We start from the raw sequence: 18,742 nt of genomic DNA, 5'->3' as shown, positions 1-18,742 counted from the left end.
AAAGGCCTGCAGATTTCTCTCTATTGCAGTAAAAATTATCTCAGCACTCACCAATTAAAATTAAAAATGCAACCTCCCTTTATCTTTTGACAGTCAAGGCAGTATTTAATCAGTACTTCTATAAAAAGTAATGCCAGGAGCATCTGCAGTTACAATGGAGAAAAGACTGCAGAACTGGGTAACACTGCAGAGTTACCAGCTGGATAATGTCATTTAAATCTACAGTCAAAGTGAGAGAAGTAGCAGAAGGGACTTTGTGGCAGCTCCTTCCATCCTTGCCTTTCGGGTTGTTATGGTTCATTAAAACTGCATTGAATAAGACAAAAGACCTATCTAGGCCAGAAAACTGTTCCTCTCCATGGTCAAAAAGGATGCCTCTGGGTTCCAGATATGAAGACAACCATCTTTCCCCACAGCTATTCCATCACATCTGGCACACAGAGGCATGCTCCCCTTGAGCCTGACCTCTTCCTCTCTCACAATAGGATGTGATAGCGAAGTTGCTAGTTGTGATGCACAACAGATGGGGGTAGAGGAAAGAAGCAGAATAGTTGCTACTTATCTACCATTATCAGCATGTCAGGTTTCAAACATAATTCTAACCATGAGCTTAGAAGTTCATTCTATTGGCTGGGATCATACAGCAAGTCAGGATAACTAACAATCTGAATTGGTCTCTCCACACTTGGTGAAGTGTGCAAACCAGTGTCTGCATTTCCTGTGTCGGATGAGGAGAGCATATCTTTCTCTTTCAGTCCTGGCCATTTTTTACAGAGGCACAACTGAGAGCGTTTTAACAAACTGCATCGTTTGGTTTGTTGGCAGCAGTGCCTCAGATAGAAAGTCCATACAGAGAGTGGTAAGGACAGCTGAGAAGATTATAAGAAGCTCAATTCCCATTATTCAGGATACTGCTTATAAGCACTATGTGCTAAGCATTGTTAGACACACACACACACACACACTTTACAGACTGGCTCAAGGTAACTTACAAACAAGCACCACTAAAGCAAAACACAACTTAGCATAATCTATAAGCATCAAAAGGATTAAGAAGCTCACACCATGTCATAGGTAGGACTGCAACCACAGAAGAGAATGTCCAACATACAAGATAAGAGGGCCAAGATGTTTGCAGAGCAATATGACGAAAAAAAGTATCATGAAAACTCTGGTTAAATGGGTCTGGGAGGGTGGTGGCAGACAGAAGGGAAAGTTGAAGACTGATGAGACTAAAAGGAAAACAAGTAAATAAAGCAAATAAAGAAGAGCAATGGATATACAGTAAACCGCAGAGAGAAGCCCAGAGCCAGAAAGGGAAGGGACATTCCTACCTTTGTTGTAGAGCATGCTCTTTACAATCTTTAATATCAGTGATACGTTTCCCATAGCTGTAAAGAGAGAGAAAGAACATTTGTCAGGCCCCAAGAAGAGGCTCAGTTTCCTTTACTCAGTTTTCTTTACCTATAGACAGAATCTTGCCAGACTAAAGTAACTATTTACACAACAATAGATATATTCTGGGGAACACTAGGGTGGAGCTGTTTTAACCCTCTTCCTGCCAACCAAATTTTCTAAGCTCCACTACCTCTTTGCCCTCTTGAAAAGAGCCCTTCCTTCCTGGAATCCAGACTACATTCCACCACAACCCATCCATTTCTTTGTTCTCCCAAAGCTAGAGTTTCTCAAATCTTGAAGTGTAATCCTTCATATTATACTTGATTATTGTATATCCCCTTAAAAACTAATGAATTCATTGGGACTACAGTTGGTCAAGTAATAATTGTATAGCTTACTTTTAATCATTAAATTTTAATCCCCATATTATACAAAAATGATAGATACTGCAATGTGTTTTTTTTTTTAAAAACCTTCATTTCCAACCAAGAAACTCATTTAAAAGCATATTTTTCATGAGAAGAATAAGCTTGATTAATTTTACGTTATTTTTGAAGTATAGTTGGGTTTTTTTGAGACAGCTGCTTGCATTATTCCTTCCACATTTATTTTGGAATGACGTATGGTTTTCATAGGAGCAAAATGGAAAAAATCTGCCTCTCAAAAACAAGGTATTACAAATTGAATCAGAATGATTATAGCTGTCTCACTTAATTCTTTGTATGCCTTTTTACACACTGATTAGTAATTCAGGAAGAGAAATTATTAGGAATTATTTTCAAAGAAATCCTTATCAGGAATAGTAATATCCAGTTATATTTTGATTTGTTGCACATGATAATTTGTTCTGAAAGTGTATTTCAAATAAAGATGAATTAAATATAAAACATATTTACTAATCTATATTACCGCTTCCAATAGTTTCAAAGCAAAAAACATGTCTAAATTTTCAGTTTTACTCTTTCCGAGTTTAACTTTCCCATTCATTATTTTTATTTGTCACAAGGTTCAAGGAAATTGTCACTTTGCAACGAGGTCTTAAAAATCTCTAGCTTGTCAAAAGTATACTAAATAAATACTGAAATCACAGTTGATAAACAACTATGTCTTTTCATAGAGTTCATTTCTCCATTTGAAAATGGGTGTCAAACATCTTGACTCACTATAAAACAGTGAAAACATGTATTTGTCAGCCATCTCTTCACACAATCTTTATAGGTCTAGTTTTTGTTCAATTCACGTAATAGTTTGTAAAACTTCCTGAATTGTTGGACTTTACTCTTCTAAAGCAAGACCTTGCCTACATCTAATTCAACTATGAGATTCTGGCATATAAAAAAATTCTATGACATTGTGATATAGAATATGCCCCATCAGTGCATCTCACGATGCAATTTGTCCACTTTAAGTGATTTGCATTCATACAGTTACCCAAATCTTCAGTTCATCTTCCTTTGAATGGAAAAATCTCAAGTTTTTTTCACGGCTTGATTTGTTTTCAGGTTTTGCTTGGCTTCTGGTTTCTGGTTTTGCTTGGCTTCATACTCTCATCTGACAGTTTTTTTCTGACAAGTTACATACTGATAACATTCTTCTCCAATAACAAACCCCCTTGTCAAGCCCAAAGGTATGCAAGTTACTTCACACTTTTTTTTATTTAAGCTTACTTTGATCACCACTGCTTCATCTTTTCTTTTACCATCCAACAAAAGGCCTTTCTCTTTTTAAAGGTTAGAATCCAAAGTAATGAGCAGAAATACTGAAATGTGTTAACAAGAACTTTACTTCTACAGCAATTGTCTACATGCTGGGTGCCACATCAGGAGTCATCAGCCAGCAAGAAACCATATCTCAGTCACAGTGCTGCTGTGATTGGTGGGTGATTTTGACAGACAGTTAAGCCTATGGGATTATCCCTCCCTCCAATCCAGCTGTGGCCGTTACTGCTTGCTTGGCTTGAGCGAACCCAGAGATACCAGGAACAAATTCTGACCTTGTTCCTGCTTTTTGTGAATATAAGCCTCCACATCAATGACTCCTTCAAATTTGCTCATGGACGTTGAAGGGGCATGAGTCACAATTTAAGAATCCCCGCTCTAAATAAAGCCACTGTTCAGTGAAGCAGAAGTCCAGCGAGAAGAGTTTTACTTATAGAAGATGTTTATAGTTTAGTCCCTGGAATCAGGATTTTGAAAGGAAGTCATAGGAAGCCACAAACCAAATCCTTGGAGAGATAGTACTGATTATTTATTAATACAGGTCAAGTCATAAAATTAGTAAGTTCAAAAGTGAGTGGGATCCTTGAGTACAACTCCCTGCTGGGAATCTAATTCAAACTCTGTTGAATTAAAAGAAACTTCCTAAGAATCAATTTTGCCACATACACCAGCAGGTTTTTTTATTTATTTCCTGAAGGATCTTCTCTCAACCTCTCCTTGGAAGAGCTCATTTCCAGTCATCTGAACATCCTTACTGTTTTCTTTGGATGCTCAGTTTATCTGAATACCTCTTAAAATGTAGTAGCTGGAACAGGGTGCAGTATTTAAGATGGTAATCTGATCAATTGAGCACAGAGTGAAAAAGAGGTGCGTGTATCAAGTAGGCACTCTCATGATACTTGTCAGGAGCTCCTTTAAGATACAGGAAGGGTATCTATAGAGGATCCAGAACACCTTGGATCTGATTACTGCACGTTTCTAGAATGAAACCACCACTTCCGGTAATTTGGAAACTATATACTTTTACATGAAATTTGATAATAATTCTACAAGCAGCCTAATCCAGACAGAGCCAGAAAAGTAAGATGAGCTTATCCTATCTGGCATCCTTCTACTTGGGCCATGCTGATTAGAAATTCAGTGATCTGAATTCCCAACAATTCTGGAACACACCAGATTAGATTGCAGCAAGAAGGACCAATTATTACTGGTATAAAACAGGTGGAGAAGAGGATATCACAAGGTTTTTTTTAAAAAAAATTCCTGAAATGACCAACTTCTCTTACATCCTTGGAATCTGTTTTCTCTTCCCCAGTGGTGGAAATGGGTATTAGCCTAGTCTAACCAGTGCAGGATCATTACCCCTCGAGCCCTTACACACTTCAGCACATTACTTACCCTTTAATGCTGCTAAAGGCCTCTTCTGTCACCTTGTGAATAGAAAGCACTTCATCTCGTATCAGTGTGATGTAGAGTGAGCCACGAAGAGCCATCCGCCAAAGTTCCAGGCAGTTCTGGGTGGAGCCCAGGCAACTGTGGCAAAGCAAGAACCCCACTGCAGGGGGAGACGTTACTGAGGAAGGGGGGAAGGAAATGCAAACCTTTAGAGCAGGGTGTCCAACCTTGACAACTTTAAGACTTGTGGACTTCAACTCCCAGAATTCCTCAGCCAGGAATTCTGGGAGTTGAAGTCCACAAGTCTTAAAGTTGTCAAGGTTGGACACCCCTGCTTTAGAGCTTTGAAGAGTTGCCAGCAGGGGTCCAAAAGTTGCTGGGAGCATAAATGAATAGGGCAAGTTAAGTCAAAGCATCACAAAGAGCAGCAAATCCTTACATCTTCTTTGAAGTGGAAATGCATGGAGCATAATTTTGCCAAATGTGATGCTAGACAAGAGAATCCACCCGAGCTAAGATAACGGACAAATATTTTCCTATTTTCATAGGAAGTGAGGGAAGAGTGATCCTGTGTGTAAAAACTGGCTAAAAAGTGCAAAAATGATTCTTGTCAGGAGGAAAATTTTACCTCTTCCTAATAACATTCAGTTTTGGAAGTGTTTTCCTCTTAAAAGTCTGTGATGAGTTACGGATTTTCAGAACCCTGAGCTGAGTTTGGAGAAAAGAGGGATTTTGATTTTATTCCTTGTTTATACAAACAAAAAAAAACAGGGAATAATAATAATAATAATAATAATAATAATAATAATAATAATAATAATAATAGTAGTAGTAGTAGTAGTAGTAGTGATGCACTTGGATAAAATAGGAAGGGAAACTTTTCAACATTGCAATACTTGGGACAGTGCATATAATAGAATGTTATCATTAAATATCTTAGTTCTTTAGGAGGATTCAGTAATCAAAAGTACTAAATCCTAAAAATAAAGTAAAAAGTACAAATACTAAAAGCACTATCACCAGACCTGTCGTAAGACTCTCACTGATGACTCACAGCTGACCCATCACAAGAACCTCACTTGACACACCCATACCTGAAGTCCTTATAAACAGAAGGACATTGTCATCTCCTAAATTTCACTTAAAATGTTACCTAGCCTGGTAATGAAATATTTGAAAACCAACCCACAACCAACCTGCTTGGAGAATGAACTTTCATCCACATACTAAATCCAGTCAGAATTATTTTATAGGCTATGTATAAACAGTAATAATAGCAATAATAATTTGTCCAAGTAGAATAAAAAGAGAGAAGTTGGCTTGTATTTCCTCTCTCTGTTACTTCTCTGTCTGTTAATTCCCTTTTGTCCCTCTTGCTGTATCTGCGAAGATTTTCACATGGGCTTGTTCCTCTATATGTCTGCATCCTGTTCTTACCCAATGACTACAACAGAAAGAAAAAGCCAGAGGAAAGTTGAGAGCAGAGTGTTTTCAATGTGTTGTTACTGGCTACACTCCCAGTGCAGAAGCAGTTTGTGATTGGTATGCCACACCAAATGGCTGCCTTGCTATTGCTTTCTAACAATGATGAATGTGCCTTAAAAGTTGCCTATCTCTCCTCTAGGCTTAGGATCCAGGCTGGAACTTAAAATTAAAGTGATGGTAACTTACTCACAATCCATCGCTCGAGAACCTCCCATGAAAGGTATTCACAGGCCATCTGGTGAAAAAAAAGGGGTGGACAAACAAATAAGATTCCTCTCCAGAGCCACATACACAATGATTCGTACAGTCTATCTTGTAAGTGAGTGTCCTTTTGTATCTATGTGCTTTTCAGAAACATAATAACAACACAGACTTATATACCACTTCACAGTGCTTTATAGCCCCCTCTAAGCGGTTTACAGAGTCAGCCTATTGCCCCCAACAATCTGGGTCCTCATTTTACCAACCTTGGAAGGATGGAAGGCTGTGTCAACTTTGAGCCGGTGAGAATCGAACTGCCACACTGCAGGCAGTCAGCAGTCAGCAGAAAGAGCCTGCATTATACTGCATTCTAACCACTGTGCCACCTTGGCTCATAACTTTGTTATGTACAAGCGAGAATTGTTATTGGGACATCTGTTCCATATTAGCAGTCTTGAAACCCTGCGTTCCGATTGGTCCAGACAAGCCGGATCGTGATTGGTCGGCTTGAACGTTCCTGATTGGCTCATACAGGGTTTGCCGCAATTGGCTAAAATCAAGCGCGGCAAACTCAAAGAGCTGTCATTGGCTGCCTAGCCGCGGCCAGCTCTATAAGAAGAGCTGCTGCGCGCTGGGATTTTTGTCTCAGAATCTATCTACTTAATAAAGAGCTGTTGTTCACTACTCATGCCTCGCCTATCTTTGGGACCCACCGACCGAACTTAACAACATCCATTATCACATTCAGTCCATTCTAGCTCAGGAGTCTTCAAACAGTTGGAATTTCAAGGAAAAATTCTGGCTTGACCACTGTGAAAATTTTCTCTTTTTTATGTCTAGAAGTGCACATTTGTCTGGCTTTGCTCTCTCTTTCCCTCTAACTTGCTTTAACTTTTTACTTCTTCCCCTCTCTTTGGCTGCAGCCATAGACACTTTTCTCAAGTGTTTGTATTTTCCTTTTTCTCCACAGTCTGAATGACCTTCCATTCCTTTCCAGTTGCCTAGTTTACTTAATTTTTCTTATGAAACTTGGCTGGCAGAAAAACTCTGGTCTTTGGTGCCACCCTCTTTTTATTACAAGCTTGATGGGCTACAGAAATATACATATTAGATAGATAGATAGAAAGATAGATAGGTAGGTAGGTAGGTAGGTAGGTAGACAGACAGACAGACATTGCAAGGAAAAGAGGGCAGCCTCTTTTCTGTCTAAAACTGTCTCTTTGCCAGATAGAAGTTTTTTTAAAGTTTTCAGTATTTATTTTTTTTAATTCCGATTAGAAGGAGCAAGGCAGTGAGTGGGATTAAACAAGAGTGTCCACTGGCTATCTTATTGTCAGCTTAAAAGGAATATCACCCTATAACTTTATTATCAATTTAAAAGGAATCATTCTTGCATGAAATAATGCCACCTTAAACCTGGCCATCTCCACCATCTATTCTAGTTCTGTATGTACTGTGTTTGTTCTGAATCACTGCTGAATCATGTTGGCCTGGCCTATGAGTCTATGGTTCATTAGAGGCAAGGTGATTGGTTTTCTCCTCTGGCTTTGCTCTTGTCTCTTTTCAGTGTTTTCTCAGACAGCGATGAAAACATCCTCCAATCAAAGGAATAGGGCGGGTCTGACTCTGTCAGAGCCTTTCTATTAACTTGTTTTCACACACTGCATTGAAGCATCTCCCACATACAAAATAAAGGAATGGGAAAACGCCAGGGCAGAAACAGCCTCAAACGGAGAGATGCCATAATTGGGCATGATTGTCCTGAACATCAATAGCTGCGTTTATTTTTCTTTCATAGGGAAGATGTTATTAAAACGGACAAATACAGGAGAACCATAAAATAAGCAATGAAAACAAAACAGTGTGACACTCCTCGTTTTCTGGATTCTGCAGTGAGGAAAAGAAAGCTGCTACAACTACAGAGAAAGATCCCCAGTGATGCCATTTCAGAATGCTGTTAACAAGGAAGGAGCTGGCTAACACAGGGCTCCGTTTTACAGCATGAGAAGCTGCAAATAGATCCCTTCTTCTTCACCAAACAACATGGTGGAGATTAGCTCATTTCAGAACAACTTCTAAAAAGAAATTGTGTAAAATTTCTCCTCTTCCTTAAAAATAACACCATGGGGGTTTGTTTTCTCTTTCAATTGCTAGCACCCAGGATAGGGTTTGGTTGGAAAAAATTTCTAGGGAAAAATGACAAGTGACGCATATGGAGAGGAAGAAGAAAGAAGAAGAAGAAGAAGAAGAAGAAGAAGAAGAAGAAGAAGAAGAAGAAGAAGAAGAAGAAGAAGAAGAAGAAGAAGAAGAAGAAGAAGAAGAAGAAGAAGAAGAAGAAGAAGAAGAAGAAGAAGAAGAAGAAGAAGAAGAAGAAGAAGAAGAAGAAGAAGAAGAAGAAGAAGAAGAAGAACTTTATTTTCATTGTACAAGTACAACGAGACTATAGATGCACTCCAGCAACTGTTTGCAATACAATAAAACCAGAGCACTTAAAAATGGAGATAAGAAAAATAGAGTACCCCAAAATAGAGTTCTGTCTTTCTATGAAAGATAGAAAGTAAAGTGCTAATAGATACAACACATTTGGGGGAAGGGCAAACAGTGGCAGAGTAGGCTTTGCGGACCAGCAGGGGTGGGGGTGGGGAGGATGGTTCTGTGTGAGTGGCAGGAAAGCGTGCATGCACACTGCTCACACAAGTGGGGATGTGTGTGTGTGCTCACCTACCGCTTCCATGGCCCAGTTCTGAATGGCTCACAGTCCGGTAGTGGCCTGTGACCCAAGGGTTGGGAACCCCTGACCTCACTACTAATGTGAACGAAGGAAAAAGTTCACACATTCCAATTGTCTCAAAACACACCCTTGATAGCAATAGCAATAGTGCTTATATACCACTTTATAATGCTTTACAGCCCTTTCTAAGCAGTTTACAGAGTCAGCCTATTGCCCCCAACAATCTGGGTTTTCATTTTACCAACCTGGGAAGGATGGAAGGCTGAGTCAACCTTGAGCCTGGTGAGATTCAAATTGCCAAATTGCAGGCAGCCAGAAGTCAGCAGAAGTAGCCTGCAGTACTGCACTCGAACCACTGAGCCACCATGGCTCTTAAATGATCGTACCTGCAATGTGTTAGCTGATCTCACCTTTAAGTTAATGGGTATGAACACATTATATATTTTGGTTGAAGGCTGAAGCTGCGGAGGGATAAAGGTAAAGGTTTCCCTTGCCACATACATGCTACTAGTTTCCGGCTCTAGGGGGCGGTGGTGCTCATCTCCGTTACAAAGCTGAAGAGCCAGCGCTGTCTGAAGACGTCTCCGTAGTCATGTGGCTGGCATGACTAAATACCGAAGGCACACAGAATGCTGTTACCTTCCCACCAAAGTGGTCCCTATTTTTCTACTTGCATTTTTACATGCTTTCGAACTGCTAGGTTGGCAGAAGCTGGGACAAGTAACAGGAGCTCACTCAGTTACACGATGCTAGGGATTTGAACTGCCGAACTGCTGGCCTTTCTGATCGACAAGCTCAGTGTCTTAGCCACTGAGCCACTGCGTCCCTCCCTGAGGAGGGATAGTACTGGTTTAAAAGCGGGGAGGGACTATTTTTACATCGGTAGACTTAGTGATAATTTAAGGCTACGTCCCATTATGGTATGGGCTGTGAATGAGATGAGGATAAGCTGTGTAACTAAGATGGGGTTGATGGAGCTTAATAGTGCTGTGAAAAACCGCAAGTGGAAACAGAGCCTAAGACGGACATCTGGAGCAAATCCAGGGGTGGGATTCTACTGGTTTGCACCTATTCTCTAGAACCGGTTGTTAATATTCTAAGCAGTTCGGAGAACCAGTGGTTAGAAGAAATTACTGGCCTAATACTGTAAGGAAGGCAGGAAAGAAACATTCTGGTGTTGCTTACAGAAACTGCCTCTCCGTTAACCCTTATTACATTCTTGCCAGGAATAGACTTCCTGTCTCAGGAACTGCCCTGGAGTTATTTTTCCCTCCTTTGCTGGTACTTTGCTTGTGTGGAGTGACCATTCAAAGTTACAATGGCACTGAAAAAAGTGACTTATGACTGTTTTTCACACTTACGACTGTTGCAGCATCCCCACAGTCATGAGAGGCCAGGCGAGGAGATGCATGCCTCAATGTGAGTGATGTTGAGTTGGCCACGGCCAGACAATCACATGACCACCAAGCCACGCCCACCAACTAAGCCACGCCCACAGAACCGGTTGTTAAAAACATTGAATCCCACCCCTGAGCAAATCTATTTGCTCAGCCTCATAAATCAGCGTTCTAGGCTAGGGAAAAATACCTCAGAGGGGGTGAACATGAACAGATATGGCAGAATAGTTACATTTATCAATAATTCTCAGTGCATGGGGGAAGTAAAATAATGGACAGAAGATGGCTCTTCAAAAATAATATAATGAAAAAGAAACATGTAAAGAAGCGACTCCCAACCCTCATTACAACATGTATAAACGATTTTAGTAATTTTACACAGGGCTTCTGTGAAGAACAACACAAGGAAGCTTCCAGTAGCCCAGAATGCAGCAGGGCACTGCCAGTTTGCTTCAAGTGTCATTTAGGTATGCCCTATAAAGCCCTACAAAGCACAGGGCAAATCTGAGGGGCCACCCATCTTCTGTGGTGTCTACCCAGCTGATCTAAGAGTTAGCATGCTCCAGATTTATTTGATTAGGCAGTGCCATCTATGAGGACTTCAGAAGCATATCCCGTTGTGGCACTTGACCCTTAAAATATGATTCCCCCAAGATCTGAGTGGCTCCTACCCAGATGCCTTAAAGACTCCTTGTTTTGTCAGGCCTTGAGCTAGTGTGACTTGGTCTGCTTGCATAACTCTCTGTATTATTGACCATGTCCATCATTTTCTTATTTCTTTACACTATACTTTTATCCTGCTTTGTTACATTGTGAGCTGTCCAGAATTCTTCTGAAGTTGGTGGTGCCTAGATTGACTGATTACTGATTGACTGACTGACTGACTGACTGACTGACTGACTGACTGACTGACTGATGAATGAATGAATGAATGAATGAATGCATGCACGCATGAATGAATGATGTTTGTGTAACGTGCCAGAGCCAATGGCTGTTTTATGTACATAGGATTACATTACTCTAATCAACAAGTATTTTATTTGACCAACAATTTCAAAGCAGCACACTAGGAGTGTCAGATCTTTGCCATCTCTAAGGCCTCTCTAGCATCAGCCATTCAAGGGGATGACTCCTGAAAATACTTTCCCACACGCATACTCACAGTGTCTGAACTGGCAGGAGACAGCATGTTGGCAGGATTGCTGATCAAACTGAAGAGCTGGTCAGCTCGCCACTGGTCAGCGGAATGGTTTCGACGGACAAACAGGAAGTGGAGTGAAAGAAGTGCATGGCTCACAGTCTGGGAAGAAAAAAATGATTAGCAAGTTTAGAAAGGAATAGCATGAAGGGAGAGTGAGAGCAAAAGGGCAAGACCATGTATCATGTTGGCAAATTTGCATTCCTAAATCACACATGCAGAGATAATGCAGACGCACAAGGCACCTGACCGGGAGGTAAGCAGAATAAAAGACTAAAGACCATTCACATTCTCATTTTTTCTCAGACTTCACCACAAATGGAGATAAAGCCATTCACTGAGGAGAACTAGCAAATGGGAAAAGAATTAAAGGAGTTGCAATAATTCTGTAATTACCGCAACTGACATACAAAAACACAATCCCAGATAATAACTTCTGCTCAGAAATAGCTAAAACCTATCACCCCATCAGTAATCCCAAAACATAAAGACTGGATTTATAATTTAAGCTTAACTAGGGTTTGTTGAATATGTACCTCAAAGGACTAGATTTATGTAACCACACAGCACCTCACCTTGGTATGAGGTCCAAACTCCTCCAGCAGTTTGCGCAAGGGATTTTCGTACTCAATGATCATCTGACCCAATCGACGGAAGCTAGAATCACTGAAGTCAGACAAGCAATGAATTATTTTATTACACAAAATAATTGGTGAAGCTCCAATTGTAGACTCTGGGCAGTCAATCTACAGTATAAAACTACCTGCCAGATATAGACTTAAGTACCTCCTCAGACACTGCTCACCTTACTCTACTCGTTGCAGAATACCTTATGCCACCAGACTTGAAATTCTAGAACTAGAAAACCTTGAATTACGCCGTCTTCGGTCTGATTTAAGCATGGTATATAAAATCATACATTGCAATGTCCTACCTGTCAATGAATACTTCAGCTTCAACCATAACAACACAAGAGCACACAATAGATACAAACTCAAAGTTAACCGCACCAAACTTGATTGCAGGAAATACGACCTCAGCAACAGAGGGGTCAATGTCTGGAATACTCTACCCGACTCTGTGGTTTCTTCCCCAAACCCCAAAAACTTTAACCTTAGACTGTCTACTATTGACCTCACCCCTTTCCTAAGAGGTCTGTAGGGGGCGTGCATAAGCGCACCAACGTGCCTACTGTCCCTGTCCTATTGTTTCTCTTATTCTTCTTTTATTTTTCTTATATGTACCCATTTCATGTATTCACAACTATGTATACACTTATACTTATTATCTTGTAAACAATTGGCAAATCAAATAAATAAATAAATAAATAAAAAATAAATAAATAGATAAATACAGAGTGCCTTCATGGAAGCTGCCTGGACATTTCACACAACATCTGAGTCCATACATGTGCTAATGCACAGTTTGTTTAAATACTGAATAAAGCAAGGCAATCAAACCGGTCATTCCTAGAGGAGATCAACCCTGACTGCTCTTTAGAAGGCCAGATCCTGAAGATGAAACTCAAAATACTTTGGCCACCTAATGAGAAGGAAGGACTCACTGGAGAAGAGCCTAATGCTGCAAAAGATTGAGAGCAATAGAAGGGGACAACAGAGAATGAGGTGGCTGGATGGAGTCACTGAAGCAGTAGGCATGAGCTTAAATGAACTCCAGAAGATGGTAGAGGACAGGAAGGCCTGGAGGAACGTTGTCCATGGGTCAGACATGACTTCGCAACTAACAACAACAAAAAAGCAAAAATGAAGTGGGCTTCCGCAACATGCTAAGCCGTAAACTATGTTTCTCAAATCACAATACGTAAGTTCATAGAATCCAAGTGATGTAGCAGTTAAGGCAGCAGAAGCGGGAATTTTAGCAGAAACCATTTGCATAAGAAAACTATCTTTGCTAGCTTCCTGTTCTGTGCTACTGGGGATGGGGAGAATGAGGCAAGAGCCCCATCCTTTTTTGCATCCATCACTTTCTCAGTGCTTAAACATTATTGATTGCCATTAGAAACTCTGCATGGGATGCAGGAAGAGATCATTGGACCAAGTTTTCAGTTCCTCCCAAGTATGGAAGCTTTGGATGTCTTTGGACCATGTAATCTCTCTCAGCCCAACTTATCTTGCCAGATTACTCTTGTATGGAAACTTGAAGAGGAAATATTGTATATATCACCTTGAGCTCCCAGAAGAGAATGGGATACAGAGCTAACCATGAACATCACACTATCTACATGTAAAAAGGCAAAGGTAAGGGTTTCCCCCTCCAGTCATATCTGACTCCAGGAGGTGGTGCTCATTTCTGTTTCTTAATCGAGAGAGCCAGCATTGTCTGAATACATTCTCATGGTCATGCGGTCAACATGACTATACGCCAAGATGCATGGAATGATGTTACCTTCCCACCGAAGTGGTACTTTTTTTTATCTACTTGCATTTGCATGTTTTCAAACTGCTAGATGGGCGGGAGCTGGAGCAAGTAACAGGAGCTCATCCCATTGCGCAGCACTTGGGTCTCAAACCCGGACTGTCAGTTTGCCAGCTGACAAGGTCAGTGTCTTTAACTGCTGAGCCACCATGCCCTCATCCACATGTATTTTAGAACAATAAATGCAGCCTATTATATTTCTCTTGACATTGGTTTCTACATAATCTTGTCTCCAAACAATGAGAGTACAGTTTTGCTGATCAAGAGTCAGCCTTAATGTATTGACCATATCAAGCTTTATGCTAGAATTACGTTGGGGTGGGATGGGTTAGCTACAGCTATATACTCTAGTGCTGGAGAAATGGGGGGTCATCTATAGCTTCTAAATAGCAGATGAAGCAAATACAAGCATGACTGGCAGCTGGGGGTGAGGGGCACAAATCCTTCTGCTGAAGGAGGTAGTTCTCATTTTATTGATTATATATTGATTGATTTTATTCATTAGTGCTTGACTGGTGTTTATCTACCCCACAATAGGAAGCTGAATGAATGCTCCTGGCAGAATAAAACAACATGGAAAGCAAATATTCCACCAAAATTGGCAAAAATACAATGAACTCGCTCCAGGTAATATAATCTTAGCCTGAATAGATAGACTCCAACCTGATTCCATGGATCATTTCATGGGTGCAGTGATGCAAACCAATCAGGACTTTACGATCATCAATACGGGAAAGAAGTACAATGACAGAAACATAGGTGACAATCAGGTCCAGGTAGTTCTTGGTGAAATCATAATTCACATTCTGCAGAAAAAAAGAATACATATAACTGAATTGGAGGGAAGAAAAAGGAAAGACTGAGCTAGCATTTCCTCACACCTTTCACAGTTTCTCAGTCCTGCTGGCAACCAATCAGAATAGAGCTGGAAGGGACTTTGGATGTGTGTATGTGTGTGTGTGTGTGTGTGTGTGTGTGTGTAATAAATATATTAGTATTAATGTGAGGTTTCTGCATATAGTTCCAGTGATGGGAATGATCAACAAGTCATGGAATCAATCATTAACCAATTCATCACTCTCCACTTAGAGTCAAACAACCTACTCTCCAAAAAACAATTTGGTTTCAGGAAAAAATTACACTGCAAAAACATAAGGACTACTCTACTTGACCAGGGTAAAACTATAGACACAATTTACATAAACTCCTGCAAAGCCTTTGATTCAGTGGTACATGACAAACTACTGTTAAAACTAAACTCTTACGGCATTTCCGGATTCCTCCATAAGTGGATTACTGCGTTCCTGTCAAACAGGCAACAAATAATAAAAATAGGGAGCGCTATATCAAACCCTTCTCCAGTTAACAGCGGTGTTCCCCAAGGCAGTGTTCTAGGACCCACACTCTTTATACTCTATATAAATGACCTTTGCAATCACCTTATAAGCAACTGCGTCCTCTTTGCAGATGACGTAAAACTATTCAACACTACTGACAATGCTACTATTCTTCAAAGCGACCTTGATTATGTGTCTGAATAGTCAAATATCTGGCAACTCCAAATCTCGACCAACAAATGCTCTGTCCTACACATTGGTAAACTGTAACAGCATTGCCAAAAAGGCACTAAGAGTTGTAAATCTAATCTTACAAAGCTTCTCCTCTGGAAATATCGAATTGCTAACTAGAGCATACAAAACTTTTGCCAGACCAATACTCGAATAATAATAATAAATCATAAATAAATAATAAAGTAATAACTAACAGCACGGGTTTGTTAAAAACAGATCATGCCAAACCAATCTTATTTCATACTTCAACACAGTGACTAAATTAGTAGACCAGCAAAATACTGTGGACATAATATATTTAGATTTCAGCAAGGCATTCAACAAAGTAGACCATAACCTACTTCTTAGTAAGCTAGAAAAAAGTGGAATAAATAGCACCACCACTAGATGGATTTGCAACTGGCTGGGAAACTGGACTCAACAAGTAGTCCTTAATGTGTCTAAGTCTACATGGAGGGAAGTAAGCAGTGGGGTGCCACAAGGTTCCGTCTTAGGCCCAGTACTCTTCAATATCTTCATTAATGACTTAGATGAGGGAATAGAAGGGGAACTTACCAAATTTGCAGATGATACTACAGCTGGCAGGAAGAGCTAACACCCAAGAAGATAGGCCCAAGATCCAGATGGATCTTGACAGACTACAACACTGGGCCATATCTAATAAAATAAAATTCAATATAGAGAAAAACAAAGTCCTACACTTAAGCAAGAAAAACCAAAAGTACACATATAGACTGGGTGAAACCAGGCTCAATAGCAGTAACTGTGAGAGGGATCTTGGAATCTTAGTGGACAACCAGCTAAATATGAGCCAGCAGTGTGCAGCAGCCGCCAAAAAGCTAATGCAATCCTAAATTGTATTAACAGAGGGATACAGTCAAGATCAAGGGAAGTACTAATACCACTCTATAAAGCCTTAGTAAGACCACACCTAGAGTACTGCATCCAGTTTTGGTCACCACATTATAAAAAGATGTTGAGACTCTAGAAATAGTACAGAGAAGAGCAACCAGGATGATTAGGGGACTGGAGGCTAAAACATACAACGAACGGTTGCAGGAACTGGGCTTGGCTAGTCTAGTAAAGAGAAGGACCAGGGGAGACATGATAGCGGTCTTCCAATATTTGAGAGGCTGCCACAGGGAGGAAGGGGTGAAACTATTTTCTAAAGCTCCTATAGGCCAGATAAGGAATAATGGATGGAAACTGAACAAGGAGAGATTTAATCTGGAAACAAGGAGAAACTTTCTGACAGTGAGAACAATCAACCAATGGAACAGCTTGCCCTCGGAAGTTGTGGGAGTGCCATGAGACTTTCAAGAAGAGACCAGACTGCCATTTGTCAGAAATGGTGTAGGGTCTCCCGCTTGGGCAGGGGTTGGACTAGATGACCTACAAGATCCCTTCCAACTCTGATTATCTGTAATCTGTAATCTGAATACAGCTCATCAGTCTGGAATCCACACTGCATATCAGACATTAATACAATCGAGCAAATCCAGAAGTATTTCACGAGAAGAATACTACACTCCTCTGCTCGCAGCAGAATACCCTATATCACCAGGCTTGAGATTTTGGGCTTGGACAACCTTGAACTACGCCACCTTAAGCGTAGCACACAAAATTATCTGCTAAAATGTCCTACCAGTCAATGACTACTTCAGCTTCAACCACAACAATACAAGAGCACACAACAGATACAAACTCAATGTAAACCACTTCAAACTTGATTGCAGAAAGTACGACTTCAGCAACAGAGTGGTCAATGCCTGGAATGCACTACCTGACTCTGTTGTTACATCCTCTAACCCCACTCCTTTAACCTCAAACTAACCACTATTGACCTCACCCCATTCCTAAGAGGTCTGTAAGGGGCGTGCATAAGTGCACCATCATGCCTCCCATCCCTGTCCTATTGTCCCCATTTATTCGCACCTATTTCCTGTATTCTTACTCATATTTATACTTATATCTATTATTTCGTAAGCGATTGACAAATCAAAAATATAAAATCAAATAAATAAATAAATATTAGCCTTCTTAGTGATATACCCAATAATAAGTACAGGTAGTCCTCAACTTACAACATTTAGTCATTTACTGTTCAAAGTTACAATGCCACTGGGGGCGAAAAGTGACTTATGACCATTTTTTACACTTACGATCATTGCAGTGTCCCCATGGTCATGTGATCATTTTTGGTGACTTCTTGACAAGCAAAGTCAATGGGGAAGCCAGATTTACTCAGGCAACTGTGTTACTAAATTAAAAACTTCTGTGATTCACTTAACAAGGGTGGCAAGAAAGGCTGTGAAATGAGGCAAAACTCATTTAACAACTGTCTCATTTAGCAACATAAATTTTGGGCCCAGCTGCAGTCTTAAGACAAGGACTACCTGTATTCTATTCTAGGCCCCAAATCTGACTTCATTTAGAAACCAATCGAAGCCATGCTTATTTCCCTGAGTATTTGTGTAATAATAACTACAGTACTGCAGGACCAAACTGCCTCTGATTGCCTGCTTTTTGTTCTTTCTTAATCATTTTTAATTTTTGTATTTATAATTTTTTTTTAAAGCATTATTGCTTTACTATAATGATTTTGATACTATTTTTCCTCCCTCGTGTCTTAAATCTCCTTCAGTGGTCCACGGAAAGGAAGAGCAATATAAAAATAAAATACATCCGTATATTTAAGCATGTTTTCATTTTTCTGTTTTGGAAGGAAAGGCCTGACTATTCAGAGTTAGGGGGAGTAGCAGAACACCAGATACCCTGCTGTTTCACGGTTTCAAATACCCATCAATTCCCTTCTTGCCTCCCCTGTTTTTAAAAGCACTTTACATTTCTTTTCTAAGACCGGAAAGCAGAGTCCCAGTTTCCAAATGTCTATACTACACCCTTCTTTTCTGTTGAGCACAGCATACTTCCCAAGAGAAAAGGAGAAGTTGCCAAGTTCTTCTGAGAGACCGCCGTGCTATTTATTGATTTGATTTTTTAAAATCTTCCCTTTATTATTATTTTTAAATAACCCCAAGTGACGAACATACATAAATACTGTTTCCTCCTCCCATTTGCCCCAAAGTAACAACCCTGTGAGGTGAGGTGGGCTGAGAGTGTGTGACTGGCCCAAGGTCATCAGGCTGGCTTTCATGCCTAAAGTGGAACTAGAATTAGATCAGCATCTTAACCATTAGACCAAACCCTTCCCT

The 18,742-nt window shown here is 40.3% G+C and overlaps 1 protein-coding gene across 2 annotated transcripts in view; it reads right to left on the bottom strand.

The window, feature by feature from the left end:
* Positions 1 to 18,742, bottom strand: part of NCKAP1L (NCK associated protein 1 like) — a 123,563-nt gene that overhangs the window by 78,016 nt on the left and 26,805 nt on the right. For both annotated transcript variants that reach the window (XM_087956525.1, XM_087956524.1), the window contains exons 5-10: positions 14,623 to 14,765; positions 12,099 to 12,189; positions 11,488 to 11,625; positions 6,183 to 6,231; positions 4,515 to 4,671; positions 1,335 to 1,391 (exon numbers count right to left, since the gene is read on the bottom strand). In XM_087956525.1, the coding sequence (XP_087812651.1) occupies positions 1,335 to 1,391; positions 4,515 to 4,671; positions 6,183 to 6,231; positions 11,488 to 11,625; positions 12,099 to 12,189; positions 14,623 to 14,765 (635 nt within the window). The remainder of the gene's footprint in view (positions 1 to 1,334; positions 1,392 to 4,514; positions 4,672 to 6,182; positions 6,232 to 11,487; positions 11,626 to 12,098; positions 12,190 to 14,622; positions 14,766 to 18,742) is intronic.

The sequence above is a fragment of the Notechis scutatus genome, chromosome 2 (genome assembly GCF_049901735.1).
Source record: "Notechis scutatus isolate UNSWTSFEM ecotype Mainland chromosome 2, rNotScu1.2, whole genome shotgun sequence".
Lineage (NCBI taxonomy): Eukaryota > Metazoa > Chordata > Lepidosauria > Squamata > Elapidae > Notechis > Notechis scutatus.
This window is presented reverse-complemented; position numbering and strand designations above follow the sequence as displayed.